The sequence below is a fragment of the Mustela nivalis genome (genome assembly GCF_964662115.1).
Source record: "Mustela nivalis genome assembly, chromosome: 2".
In the NCBI taxonomy this organism is placed as follows: Eukaryota; Metazoa; Chordata; class Mammalia; order Carnivora; family Mustelidae; genus Mustela; species Mustela nivalis.
In genome coordinates, this window is record NC_139021.1 from 155080709 (window position 1) to 155095991 (window position 15283).

The 15283-nt window shown below is 46.4% G+C and overlaps 1 protein-coding gene across 50 annotated transcripts in view; it reads right to left on the minus strand.

Moving 5' to 3' along the window:
- Nucleotides 1-7446: 7446 nt before the first annotated feature.
- Nucleotides 7447-15283, minus strand: part of SORBS1 (sorbin and SH3 domain containing 1) — a 226192-nt gene continuing 218355 nt past the window's right edge. For all 50 annotated transcript variants that reach the window (XM_082722032.1, XM_082721996.1, XM_082722034.1 and 47 more), the window contains 2 exons: nt 13879-13991; nt 7447-10794 (listed from right to left, as the gene is read on the minus strand). In XM_082722032.1, the coding sequence (XP_082578158.1) occupies nt 10727-10794; nt 13879-13991 (181 nt within the window). In that variant the 3' untranslated portion in view covers nt 7447-10726. The remainder of the gene's footprint in view (nt 10795-13878; nt 13992-15283) is intronic.

A 15283-nucleotide genomic window follows, 5' to 3' on the forward strand; every position in this document is an offset into this window, starting at 1 on the left:
GGGGATGGGGATGTGCTGTCAAAGCAGCTAGTGATGAGGCGGGACCAGGACTGAGAGGCAGTGGTTCCTGGGAGCCAAGGGAAGAGGGTTTCAAGAAGAGGGAGTCTTCAGGTGTGTCAGAGAAGTCCAAGGAGTTGAGAATTGAGAACTGCCCATGGGATTAATGCTGTTAAAGTCATCAAGGGTCCTCACTGAAGAGCTTGGGTAGGGTGGGGGCAAAATCCTAATTAGAGTGGCTTCAAGAGCCACAGAGCAGGAGAGCCAGAAGCAGCAGGTGCACACTGCCGTCTGAGGCATTTCGCCGTAAGGGAAGGAGAGAAACGAGGTAGTCGCTGGAGGAGGAACAGATCGGGAGAGGTTTTCCTTAACTGGAAAGGGCCACAGAAAGGTTGCTGTTTATAAGGAACCTCATTGTTTTTAGGTAAACAGACACTCCTGTTTCTCTTATTCTCTCCCTGGGCTGCCCTCCTCTGGGCCGACCCTCTCATGCACCCCCCAGATGAAGGGTCATCTTCCTCTGTCACATTCCTTTATGTAGCCATCCTTAAAAGCTCTGGTCTCTCTTCCTGGAGCCCCCTCCCCATGTCCTCTGGCCTGTTTCGCCCTGAGGTTCCCGGAAGTGTTCCCTAGTTCCAGGCCACCTGCTGTGGCACACCTCCTGCATGACGGCCACCTGTCTTGCCCCCAATGCTCCATGTTAAGGAGCCCCATTTTCCTTCTTTGGAAACTTTTCACAAATACTAGAGACCATTCATCTACAGTTGGAGTCCCGAGTTAAAGTGCTGAGGGCACCACTAACCCCATAATCATTTTGTGGGTTTAAAGCACAAAGAGGTTTTGGGGAGTGGTATCAGCCGAGGGAGGATGAATTCTTAGCAACAAAGACGTAAAGACAAATCCAAGAGAAGTGTCAAGGAAGAACAGACAGGTCTTGTCAACAGTTGAATGACAATATGTGGGTGTTAAAAGCCTTAAACATGGGGTACCCTTTGATCTAGTCGTTCCACTTCCAGCAATTTGTCTAGAAAAAAAGTAGGCATTTTGGGTACTAAGAGCATGTAAAAGGTTCACCACAGAATTGTCCATAATTGCAAAATATTGGATACAGCCCACGTGTCAACAACAGGTATATCTGGCACATTTACACCGTGGAATACCATGTAATCATTAAATAAAGATGTAGAGGTGAACATGTCTTGTCGGGAAAGGTGTTGATGATAAGTGAAAAGAGCAAGTTACACACACAGACGTGTAAACACAAAAGAGACTATATCTCGGTGGTAATGATTAGGTGAGTTCTGTTTTGTTTCCATAACTTTGTATTGTTTAATTTAAAAAGTACAATAAAAGTAACGTAGAAAAAGTGGGTGATATTCAAGTTAGGAGAAGAGAGAAGATTGCCCGGGCAACAGATTACAGAGAGCAGCTTGGGGAACATCCAAACTGAAGGAATGAAGAGAGGAGGAAGAGCCAGGAAAGAATTTGAAGATCCCGTGAGGGGAAAGGCAGGAAGACCTGGGGAGCCAAGATGGGAGCCAAAGAACTAGTGAGCGCCCAGGAATGGCTGCTGGTGAGTGACCCAAAGTCACCCAGCTCTCTTCCACCATGCCCACCACTGTCGGGCAGTTTCTTTACAGCAAGTAGTCATGGGATCAGCTCCAGCCAATGAGATGTGGGAAAATGTCTGGTGGGGGGCTTTTGGAAAAGATGTTCCTTCCTTAAGGAAAACATGTGCAGAGAAAACCTCTGTCCTCTGTTGCTCCTTGTTTCCTGCCTTCAAAAGCAGTTGTGAGGATGAGATGCCTGGAGCTGCCATGCCACCCAACTTGGCATCATGAGAGAAAGGCCAGGGGAGTCAGACAGACTAACTAGAGCCCATCTTTTCTGTGAGATAATGAGACACATCTGTCACATAAGCTGTCCCATTTGGGGGCCATCTGCTATTGTAATTGAAGACATTCTTAACCGATAGATAATATGGAGTACAAATTCCTAGGCGGGGGTCTTTGAGCTTGGCAGATCTACATAGCGGAGCTGCAGTGCAGGTGACAAAGGGTGGGTGTGGTGAGAAAGTCTGAGCACCGAGGCTGGACCAAACTTTGGAGAGGCTCGTGAGTGGTAGAAGACAAGATGACATGGAATCAGCGGGGGCACCTGAATTTTTCTTCCGTGTCTTTGCTGCTATCTTGGCTCTGGCAGAAGACTGAGGAAATCGACCTGTTTTTGAACTTTTAATGTTTAAGCACATAGTCGGTGCTCATCAAATGGTTATCACTGTTAGCATTATTCCATGAGGGCATTCTTGGAGACGTTATAATCTCTAGGTGAAGTTTCGATGTTCTGAGGTATACTGGTCTGCAGACTCATCCCAGCTGTCTGTCCTGGCTTGGAGGCAGCAGGGTGCGGTCAGTGGAAAATACACTGGCTTTGGAGTCAGACCGAAACCTGTTATGTGCTGGATATCCTTGAGCTGAACTCCTCTGTCTCGGATGTCTCACCTGTTAGTGGAGATCAGGGTTGGTATGAGAAGTAAATGAGAAAATGCATGAAAAATGCTGGGACAGAGTAGACACTGGAGGAAGAGGAATCCTCTGGTTGGGCACTGCAGGTTGCCTTTCAAACATCATGTCCTTTTCCTCCTTTGTAACAGAAACCATGTTGGTCCAGGTGTCTCCCCTTCCCCGGTGAGGAAACCCCAGCCCAGAGAACTGGAGTGGTGTTTCTGAGGTCTCACAACCGAAGCACCTGAAGCAGCACAGGAACCGAGGTCTTCTGACTCCCAGGCTAGTGTTGTAATAGCTTTCCCTTTGGGAAGAATTAGCACATTTATCCAATATGACAACTAGGTCTTAGAACTTTTTTTTATTTTTATTTTTTTCCTTTTTTTTAAAAAAGATTTTATTTATTAATTTATTTGACAGAGAGAGAGAGAGAGAGAGATCACAAGTAGGCAGAGAGGCAGGCAGAGAGAGAGGGGGAAGCAGGCTCCCCGCTGAGCAGAAAGCCCGATGCGGGGCTTGATCCCAGGACCCTGAGATCATGACCTGAGCTGAAGGCAGCGGCTTAACCCACTGAGCCACCAGGCGCCCCTAGAACTTCTTTTTAAAAAACATTTTATTTATTTATTTGAAAGGCAGAACGAGAAAATCAAGAGAGAGTGGGCGGGTGATGGCAGAGGGAGAGGGAGAAGCAGACTCCCCCTGAGCACAGAGCCTGATGTGGGGCTCAATCCTGGGACCTGAGTAGACCTGAGTTGAGGCAGATGCTTAACCAACTGAGCCACCCAGGCACCCCAGTCTTAGAACTTCTAAAGCACGGTCTCCTTCTCCCCATTTACAAGAGACAGCTGCTGGGCTTGTATGACCTAGTCTTGGAAGTGACATGCCATTTCTTGTGCCGTAATCTACAGGTTCCCCAGACCAGCCTTGGTAGAGTGCAGAGGGCATGAATACTGGGAGGTAGGGATCACCAGAGGTATTCGTGGAAGCTGGCTACCACAAGCATCTTGGCATTATGAAGACAATTTTGGCTTTATACATCTGCTGAAAGGGCCTAGGGACTCCAACAGGCCCATGGGACACACTTGGAGATCCAGTGACCTCGATGATACAAACTCCTATCAATCTACATGATTTAGGCTACTATCTAGAAGACGATTCTCACCTCTCCTTCTTTTTTACAGATTCATCTAAGTTCGTCAGTTTCATTTTTTTTAAAAAAGGAATCTCCATGCCCAACATGGGGCTCGAGCTCATGACCCTGAGATCAAGAGTTGCCTGGTCCACTGACTGAGCCAGGCAAGCATCCCTTTTAGTCTCACTTTAAAAACCAGTAAGCCAGAGGGGCCAGAGACTCTTAATGTACCCAGTATTTTGCCTCTGCTGACATCAGGGTGAAAGTGCTAGAGGAGCAGAGAACTCGTCCCCTAGGACAGACAGCAGCGTCACGTGGCCATTTGGTGGCTCATCATGGGCTCTTCCATCTATGGGTTCATCTTCAATTTTCTTGAGTATGTTCAATCCGAACCTCCTGCCTGGCTAATCCATGCCACAGATGACTTACATCAAGCAGTATCTCCTTTCATTTGTCTGAAGGGCCTCAGCCAAGTGTTCCCAAAACAGGTTTGATAGCAACATGCCAAGGCCTGGCAAAAACACCTAGGTAGAACTCATGCAAACATTCTTCATGTCTTTTGAGATGCTAATCCTTTTTCCTTTAGAGGGGTCCTAGTATTTTTAGCATGTGATACAGTTGTGCCACGCCCTCAGGGTCACATCAAACCCCTTGTCTGGGGGGCCATCTTGTGCTCCCTACCATGTTCTTCTCAAGACGTTGGCCTAAAGAGCTTCAGCAAACAGCCTGCATCAGCTCATGGGCATTTGTATTGAGGGCAATGGTATTCCATTTTCTAAAGCTTGTCACAGTAACGCTCGGAACCTTGCTTGCACAGGGGAACACTGAGTTATCAATCAAGATGCCTTCTTCCTTCTTAGAGCAGCACACCCCTCCCCTGGCCTCCTCCTCTCCCCCAGTCCACATGATGTCGGTGAGGCTATCACTCATACTACACCCGTTTTGGCCAGCGATTAGTCAAAGGAAGGACGACCATCCAAGTTGGAGCTGGCAGGGTCTGGAATTGTTTTCAGGGAAGCACAACGGGAAGGCCTTTTTCCCTAGAAAAGGGAGTCAGAGACCTGTGAGAATGAGCCCAGAGCTGCCTACAGCTCATGTTTCCTACTGCAGCAGTCAGTAGGTGAAAATGGAGCCAAACAAGTCAACAGTGCCAAGAGCAAGACAAATACGAGAGTTTGAGAATCTGGATTCACTCCTGCCGGAGGCTGGTTCCAACTCCCTTCTTTCCAGTGACTTGACCCAAGAATGGCCAGTGGTGTTAGGTTTCTACCACTTATCATTGATGGGAGCCCTCAGACAACTGACTCTTTCCGCCAAATTACACTGTGAGGGATCTACTCCCTGAAGGAGCATGTGTTAAGAGAAAATAAGACAGCTGGGAATGCAAGTAAAGATCTAGAAAGAGGGCTGACCAGCAAAAAGGCAGACGAACCAAGGAACAGCTTTCCATGGAAGCAGATGACTGGGTGGTGGGGAAACAGACACTCCTATGGGCTTGGCGGGAGTATAAACCGATGTGATACACTTTGGAAGGCAATTTGGCAGTATCTCAAGATTTGAAATGTTCTTGCTCTTTGAGCCAATAATTGTATTCAATGCAGCATTGTTTATTGTGGGGGGGAAAGCTGGCAATGTTTGCATCAATAGGGGATTGGTTAAGTAAATTATGGAAACATGTCCAAGCTCTATTGTTAAGGGGGGGCGGAGTGTATAAGACTATGCAAAGCTTTTGTTTATAGACGTGTGTGTGTGTGTGTGTGTGTGTGTGTGTGTACTGTGCAAAGAAAGCGCAGAGGACCATACAAAGGGTAGTCAACTTCAGTATTCTCGGTGGGGAGGTAACTGTAATTACAGAAAATTCTCACCTGTTGCTTGTACTAGTCTAGAATAATTTGAGATTGATTGCTGTTCTATGTCTGCTGCTATAAGAAAAAGGACTGATAACACATTCCTTCCTTCCTTATTAGTATTGTGAGTTCTAAGATCTGTGGCCCTAGGGGTTCATTTACTTCTCCATTTGATCCATACTTGATCAAGTGACTGAGTGCCAACTATATTAGGCACTCTTCTTGGTGCTGGGCACATAAAAGCCAAATGGAATCAATAACCTCAAGGATTTTACAGGATTGTGAAACAAATGATCAGATGCTGATGAGTTATGAAGCACAGAGGAAGAAAAGGGGGATAGGATGCTGGGTGGAAACAGGGTCCTCCTATATATAAAGTGGTCAGAGAAAGCCTTGTTGAGAAGGCAACATAAAGATGTAAAGAGAGGGAGGAAGAAAGCCATGCAGCTCCAGCAGCAAGGGTCTTCCAGGCACAGAAGACAGATGGAAGATCCTGAACTTGAAGGGTGCTTGATGAGTCTGAGCCCATAAGGAAGAAGAAGAAATGAAGCCAGAGGTAAGGGAGGGGGTGGGACTGTGTACCAATGGACCTGAGGCCATGGTACCCCTCAGTGATGTGAGAAGCCCCTAGAGGGTTTTGGATAGACTTTAAAATGATCATTCTGGTTGCTCTTAAGACCAGAGTAGAGGCAGCAAGGGCAGAAGCAGGAAGGCGAGTTAGAAAGTGACTACAAGGACCCAGAGAGAAAATGGCTTGGACTCTAGTGCCGATGGCTTGACAAGCTTGGGTTCTAAATGTCCCCTGAAAGTACAGCTGATGGATTTGTTGGAAGGGATGAGTGTCCTGAAAGTATTGCCTGTGACCCCAGGCTCAGTCCTGAGGCTGTCAGACCTCTGGAAGACAATGCTTCTCCCCTGTTAGACGTCTAAGCCCACCAAGAGGGATACCAGAGTCACCCCCAAGAGGTGGCAGTGCTTAGCTGACAGAGGGGGAGGAGGACAGAACCATGGGAAGGAGGAGGTTTGGTTTTGTGCACAGCAGGCCCCACCCCACAGAGATAGGAGCGATTCTAGCCACGGGATGCCAGGGGAGGCTGGATGCCTATGCCGCCATCTTCACACACTTGGTTTGCGAGGGGACAGGCTGCATTTTCACCCACCAAAGCAAGAGAAGGCTCATAGCCGATTTAACTCCATTTAGAAAAACCAAATGCCATATCATTTCCATACCCATGTCTTGCAAGACCCGCTGCACACATTTTATAAGGTTTTACCTTTTTTAAAAAAAATATTACTTATCTATCTATCTATCTATCTATCTATCTGACAGACAGAGATCACAAGTAGGCAGAGAGGCAGGCAGAGAGAGAGAGAGAGGAGGAAGCAGGCTCTCCGCTGAGCAGAGAGCCCGATGCGGGGCTCGATCCCAGGACTAAGATCATGACCTGAGCTGAGCCACCCAGGCGCCCCTATAAGGTTTTACTTTTGCTCTTAAAGACACATTATTTTTGTAATCAGAATGGAAAGCACGGTGGGATGGTCAACAGCGGCCAATTCAGAGAAGGTCACAGAGTTCGCTTATTGAGAAAGGAGTAAGGTAAGAAGTGCGGTCTTCCAGGAGCAAAGCCAGATGGTATGTGATTAAGAAGGGAAAAAGAGGGACGCCTGGGTGGCTCAGTTGGTTAAGCAGCTGCCTTCGGCTCAGGTCATGATCCCAGCGTCCTGGGATCGAGTCCCACATCGGGCTCCTTGCTCCACAGGGAGCCTGCTTCTCCCTCTGACTCTGCCTTCCACTCTGTCTGCCTGTGCTCGCTCTCACTCTCTCTCTCTTACAAATAAATAAATAAAATCTTTAAAAAAAAAAAGGGAAAAAGAGAGGATGTGATGTTGAAGCCGTGAATATAATCCTCCCCTGAGAAATTTGGCGAAGGAAGAAAAGAAACAATGAATGGTAAGAACAAACATATGCCACGCAATTCTGAATAAAGTTTATTAAATAATACGTACAGCAAATGTAGTATCTCAACACACCCATTTATCAAATCGATCCACGGCAATAAAGAAAAATAAATGAAGAGAACAATCTGTTTCGGCATAGTACATGCTCTCCGTGTGTGATTAAAATGGCAACACTTTAAATTAATTGGTTATGTATAATGTCAGTTATTTTTCTCTCAGAATATAATCTCTGTAGTGACCTATTCTAGCAAAAGAACTTATACCTACTATAGATAAATAGGACTGCAAAAAATAAATCAAAAACAAAATTTAAAAAAAAACAAAAAAACCTATAACTGAGATAACAATTACCTTCTCTCCCAGAAAGAATGATTATTTGAAATTTTAACACTTTACAATGGCTATTTTTGTGCTAAAAATCTGCAGGTGAATTATTTGGAATTCCTTCATTTAAATAAAAATGCAAAAAACTTCATGACTTCCTTATTTTACCCCCCTTCAGTTCAAATTTTTAAAATTATTTTTCTATACAAAGTAGGTACATGGGCTATACAAAGTTAAATATACATATTTACAGTCCTACTTCTTACGCATATGATTTTTTTTTCTTTTACTGATCCGAGAGAGACTGCAAAAGATAAGTAGTTGGGGCTTGCCTTTACCCAGAAGCATGGCGAATATATCAAAATGTGTTGCAAGGCATGGTGCCAGTTAGTTGCGCTTGCTATTAATAAACCTGTATAAATATCTCGCATAAAAATAGGTATTTTATATTACTAAATGTCTGAGGACAAAAGAGCAATTGGAAACCTTGGTTCCTTGTTTCATCATACATAGGAAGCTGAAGTTTGATGCAAATTTTGACATGATTTTGTTAAAGACTGGCAAATCGGTGAGGCATACCTGGGTTTCTGGAGATCTACAAATGCATGAGGCTGGCATCATACGCGAATGTGGCTTTACAAATTGGTTTTATTTTCTAGCTGTATTTAAAGAGGTGTTCAAAATTACCTACTGAATCAAGAAGCACCCCTCAAAAAAAAAAAAAAACAGAACTATTAGATTAAGATTATTATTAATGGTTTGTATCTATGACAGACCAGGAAACACGTTAGCCAATATAGGAGTTACATTCCAAAAATGAGTGAAATGCTGTCGTGCAAAACGCACGTGCATATGCACTTGCACTATATTCCCTCAGAGAGAGTTAAACAGCACCCCCAGGGGAAGTGGACCTTCCAAAGCAGGGAGTCTGATTCAAAGACTCAGAGAGGCTCCTTCTACCCAGGAAGCTCCTCCCCCACCATTAGTTCCAAAGCCTCATCCCTTGGGGTTAAGGCTCTTCTCTGTCCTAGTTAAAAACAAATGTCTCCAGGAAGAAGTTAACACATTCCTCTTTTCAGTCATTTACACTCTAGTGTGAAGGAGTCAGCAGCATTTTCTTTCCTGAGACGAGGACTGGAAAGGAGGACAGGGAGAGAATGAGGCGGCTGTCTGAGGGGGGCACAGGGGTGCAGAGCTGATGGGTGGCAGGTGAGTGGCAGAGACAGAAGGTGAGGCAGAGGCACTGAAGACAGACTCTGCCTCCTTGTAAGGACTCCAAACTCTGGGACAATGGTTGGGGGGCAATTCTGAGCTATATGCAGAGAGCCAGGATTCCTGTACACAGTCCACCTACCTAGAAATGCTGTTCTTATTTGTGATCTTGGATGTGTATTTGTGGGAAGGATGAGAGTCTGAAGACTCTGGAACAGTTCCAAGAATTTCTGGCCATAAACTACCCTCAGACAAAGGTTCTTCCAGCAGCCTAGTTGTTCAAGAGTGAGCTCATGGAGAGAGAAACACGGCAATGCTTTCTAGAGTCTCTCCAGGGAAAGATAACCTCCTCCTCTCTCTCATACCCTTCTCAGCACATATCATGGTCTCTCTTGACCCAGTAGTTTTGTGTGTCTGCCTCTCTCGTCACCTGTGAGTACCCGACAGGCAGGTGGGCCAGTCCCTATTTCTTCAACGGATCTAACAGAGAGGCTGACCAACATCCTTAAGATGGATGGAGTTGTGACTGAGCACCCGGGTGTTACAGGGGCCTCCTTCCTCCCACATGGCCCCACAGAGGACAGACCTCCTGGGAGCGGCAGAATCACTACCTCACACATAGGGCCTCACATATAGGGCCACAGCCTCTGTGCCTTCTGCTCTGAAGAGAAGCCTCACCGGGGTGAGGATACTGGGTGACTACCTCATGGGCGTTTCCTGAACCTGCTTTGGGGAGTACAAATGAGGACACAGTGAGTCTAGGGTGTGGGGCATGTCCTGCTGCTTGGTGGCGCCAGCGTCCAACGTGCGATGGCGTCTGTTCAACGATTCACTGAACGCCATCCCTGGTTCTCTGAGAGAACAGGCCTAGCCACCTCAAAATGCCCTGACCAAAAACAATCCAGAAAAGAAAGGTTAGCACTGGCATTCTGGTAAATGAAATTGTGCCAAAGGTGACCATTTATAAGTCAGTGATATGGGAAAGGGTCACGTCGCAAACGACCTTGATAGCTACAGAACTTCCTAACGTCATCACTTGGAAACACAACTTTAACTACCTGACCTGGGCACCCCACTTCCACCAGCAAACCTCATGTGCTTTTCAGTCTGAACACCAGGGGTGTCGAGGGCCATGGTGCGTGTAGGCTCAGTGCACAGGGCACCTCCACGCTCCCTCCATTGCCCCATGTTCCCCGGGAACGAGGCACATGGTCTTGGAGAGCCTGGTAGCCTCCACCACTGTCCAGGGGAGGCCTCAGCCGCCTAAGCAGATTTCCAGCAACGTTGGGAAACCGGTGGGCTCTGGGGTGGCTGGGGTACGGAGCCTTTGGAGAACGGCTGGGGATCTGCCTGGTGTCCCGAGGGCTGCTTCTGGCTAAATGGCCACGTCGAGCCAGAGCTGGTCAAGGCCAGGGCAGCAAGAGGCATTTCTGACCTCACTGATCCTGGACTGTGTTACAGGTCAGATTACCCAAGAAGGGGAGAGGCGGGGAAGGCTTGGAGTGGCTCCCAGAAGCAGCTAAGTAAATACAGACTTGCCTCATTCCTTTTTCCTCAGTCCGGCTTGCCTGATATGCTGTCAGCGTAGACAGACTCGGCCTTTAGACACAACACTTCTCTGTCCCTCTCTTTTGCTTCTTACTTTATCCACTGCATTAGTTTTCCTACCGACTCAACATTTAAATAAAGAGACCAGTTCACGAGTTATGCTTCATCCTCCAAGAAAAAATAATCTCCGGTTTTCAATCTTCTTATAGATACAAAGGCTTTACATAGTTGCCTGGAAAAGTACCAAATTGCCTTGTCCTTCTTGAAGTACCTATAGAAAAACAAACAGAACATAAGCAAAATAAGAAAGCTCACCCATGAGTTCAGAGAGAGCTCTCTGTTGTTGTTGTTGTTTTAAAAATTAATTTATTTGAGAGAGCGAGAGTGCACACACATGAGAGGGGGAGGGGCCGAGGGAGAGAGAATTCCAAGCAGACTCCCCATCAAGCACGGGGCCCAACTGGGGGCTCGATCTCACAACCCTGAGACCAGGACCTGAGGAAACCAAGAGTCTGACGCTTGACGGACTGAGCCACGCAGGCACCTCTGGAGAGAGCCCTCTGATAACTTTGCAGCGTGAAGGACAGCATGTGGTTTCCAAAGCACTTTTCCCTGTCTTATCTCTTTTACGCGGCAAAACAATGCTGGGCATGCCAGGCAGGCACTCTTGGGACTACCCCCAGCCCCCTTTCCAGATGAGCAATGGGAAGCCCAGAGAGCTTAAGTCCCACAGCTTAGCAAGCATCAGAAGCAGGCTCGGAACCCAGGACGCCTGACTTCCAGCCCACTGCTCTTTCCAATACTTCTCCTTTTTGGAAAAAGATGAACCCATTTATTCAACACAAGATACCAGGGATTTAGAACTTCTAAACTGTAGGATTTCTGAAAGTCTCCTGGATAGGGGCACACATCAAAAGGAAATTCTTCTCAGAAGCCCATGCCTGAGCCCTGGACCGACACCTGCCTCTACTGCCCACCTTGCCAAGGCTCCCGCTGAGGCAGGAACACCGAGCTATGAGGGTACAATGCCTTCCTGCACTGTTCCACATCCCGAACTGCCGGATCCCTAACCTGGCTCCTTCCCTTGGGACTGACTCTCTAAAGCTGGGGGTGGGGGTGGTGGCAGATTCAGGCCATGTCCCTGGTCCACACTCACTGGCCAACAGCACAATTGGGACAATTGCATCCTTTTTCCAGTTGGCGTGGATACAGCTCCACCGACCCCCGGGGACCACAGCATTCCAAGCAGCTGCTACCGGCAGGCTGGAGCTGTTGCCCGAAGCTAAAAGAAAGTGTCAACCTAAAGACATCTGAAAGAACTGGTTGACCCCTGAGGGAGGACCCCCGGGGAGGCTGCAGAGAACTGAGATGATAAGGGCCAGAGATGTGCTCCTATAGCTGATTCGCACCTTCCCTTATGGACAGGAAAAACGAGCTCCGCTGGGTTACTTGATTCTCCTCTGAGCACTAGGCTCCATTCTGAAGTATTTGAGGGATTGAGGCATCCCCCTCACCCTACCCCATGTTCTCATAAAAAATGTAAATAGGGGGTGCCTGGGTGGCTCAGTGGGTTAAAGCCTCTGCCTTCAGCCCAGGTCATGATCCCAGGGTCCAGGGATTGAGCCCCGCATCGGGCTCTCTGCTCATCAGGGAGCCTGCTTCCTCCTTTCTCTGCCTGCCTCTCTGCCTACTTATGATCTCTGTCAAATAAATAAATAAAGTCTTTAAAAAAAATGTAAATAGTCCTGGAGGGGTTTAACAGTGAATCTACACCAGAGCTGCGCTCTCCTACGCCTGGCACGGGCAGCGACCGGGCACTGGAAACGTGCCCAGTCTGAACAGCTACGCCCAATCTGCAAAATACACATCAGAATTCCAAGGTTGAGGAAGAACGTTTATATTCTCCTTTTCTTTCTTTCTTTCTTTCTTTCTTTTTTTTTTTTTTTAAGATTTTGTTTATTTATTTGACAGACAGAGATCGCAAGTAGGCAGAGAGGCAGGCAGAGAGAGAGAGAGGGAAGCAGGCTCCCCACGGAGCAGAGAGCCCGATGCGGGGCTCGATCCCAGGACCCTGGGATCATGACCGGAGCCGAAGGCAGAGGCTTTAACCCACTGAGCCACCCAGGTGCCCCCACATTCTTCTTTTCATACTAACAATTTTTTATACCGATTCCGCATTCAAATGACAATATTTTGAATGCAATGGTGTTAATAAACTATATCCCTACAATTAGTTTTATGGGTTTCATTTTACTTCTTTCAAGGTGGCTTCCAGAAAATTTTAAATTCCATTCACGGCTTGACAACACTCCACTGGAGTGTTGCCGACTTTGCAGACCTGACTTCCTTCTGACTGGAGCAGTCTAAGGATGCTGAGTGGCCATAGGCTTCTGGGGGTCTGGGGAGGATGGGGCAGCTTTCTAAGAGGCCGTTGAGTCCCAGGCAAATCTTTCTGGCTTTCCATGTCTGCTGTGGCCTGGCCATTCTCACTACCCCAGCCCTGAGAGGACTACACGTTAACAAGGATTTTCCAGAGAGATCAGGAAGGAACTGGTCTTAGAAGGAAGATAAAGGTAAAGCCATTTGTACAAGGGGAGAGCAGAGGCAAAAAGTGAGTCAGTGGCTCCCAAGAGCATATTTGTGCCTGAGGAGAAAGAACAGAAACCTGGGGACAGATACTCCTGAATCTGAGTATTGGACCCACGACTGGCTACCTGGGTGACCCGGGATACTTATGTCACCACTTTGGGCTTCAGTTTTTGAGTCTGTGAACTGAAGATAATTCTTGTGTCACGGGCTATTTATCGAGAACTTCAATAACAAAGTATATTGAGCAAGTATCTGCTTTGTAGTAAAATCTCAAAAAATATTGATCTTTCTCCTGTTTTCTAATGGTGAATCTTTTGTTTTAATTAAGCAGGTTGTTTTGATTAAAGTTACGGGAAGCCTGTAAATAAGGTCTTTGGAATGTCTACACATACGCTTGAGTTTCACGGTTGAGACCTACGCTCAAATTGTCTTGTGTTGTTTCCTAAGAGTATAAAATAAATAAAAATTTCAAATGTAGAACAGATAAAATACGCAACAGAAATACAAACAGAACTCCAGTAATCTGACAACTGCCCTCCTGTGCAGCTGCATTGGCATGCTTGGATTTTGGGTCTGGTACCACAACTGTCACCCACACAGTCTTCAGAGCAAGCATAACGTGGGTGACCCAGTACGCCCGACAGCAGACCCTGATCAGAGAAGGCTCTGTTTTCTGTGCAGCAAGGACTGCCTTTTGCGTGGCTTGTCGCTCCTCGTTACTCCTTCAATACACAACTAATAAGGAAAGCGCGAGGAGATCACTTACCAACGAACCATCCATCATCACATTTTTCCATGACATCAACAATATCTCCATCTCGGAGTTCCAATTCATCATCATTCTGGGGTATATAGCTATACAATGCTTGGTAGCTAAACCTAAAAATGAGAGACATTAAATCAAACATTGACAGGATCAAATAATGAATTTTTAAAGCCCAATTCAGTTAAACCAACACATGGGTAGTGTTACATACTCATCAGTGGGGATGGAAGTATTTTACTGGCTACTTCCCTGGCAGGGTAGACTTTGGGGAGATCCACTCAGCATAGAATAAGGAAATGAAGATTGCTAGGGATGGGGAGCCTCTGATGAGTAAGATTATGACAAGTCCTTTTATTGAGTTTCCTTTAGTTACCAGAGATAAACATTTTGTTTAGACCCTGCCACTTTATTTTTTTTTTAAAGATTTTATTTATTTGACAGAGATCACAAGCAGGCAGAAAGGTGGGTGGGGGTGGGAAGCAGGCTTCCTGCTAAGCAGAGAGCCCGATGCGGGGCTTGATCCCAGGACCCTGAGACCATGACTTGAGCTGAAGGCAGAGGCTTAGCCCACTGAGCCACTCAGGTGTCCAATAGATTCCCCCTCTATTTTTTTTTTAATATGATTTTATTTATTTACTTGACAGAGATCACAAATAGGCAGAGAGGCAGGCAGCGGGGTGGGCAGAGAGCCAGATGTGGGCTGGGATCATGACCTGAGCCAAAAGCAGAGGGTTTAACCCACTGAGCCACCCACTCACCACAGATGCCCCCTCTTTAAAGTTAACCAAAGTTTTTTCTTTTTGTTAACATAGGAGAATGTATGTAGATTACCAGGGACAATCAGAAGTTTAAAAAAGAAAAGAGAGAAGAAGAAGTAACAGGTCCAGAGATAGAAACAATATTCTGGTTATAAACATTGGAGAGCATAAAAATTTTTTTCTATATATATACATACCTAGGTGCCCCTGTTTTAAAGTTTTTAAGTTTTTTTTTTTTAAATTTACTTGACAGAGAGAGATAATGAGAGAGGGAACAAACACAAGCAGGGGGAGTAGGAGAGGGAGAAGCAGGCTTCCTGCTGAGCAGGAAGTCTGACGCGGGGCTGGATCCCAGGACCCTGGGATCATGCCAGACGCTTAACTGTCCAGGCCACCAGGTGCCCCTAAAAGTTTTTATTTATTCATTTAAATAATCTCTATACCCTTGACCCCGAGATCAAGAGCTGAACTCTCTTCTGACTGAGCTAGCCAGGTGCCCCTTGTTAATTGTTTTTAAATGTGATGTCCCTTTCCCAAAATTCTTGAAAGCTTTTTGCTTTCTTTCTATCCCAGTGACGTCTGGGAGTAAGATTTTTATTCACTTGTTAGTTGGCCTAAGGCAATCTGGTCTATGCTGTTCCGTCTGT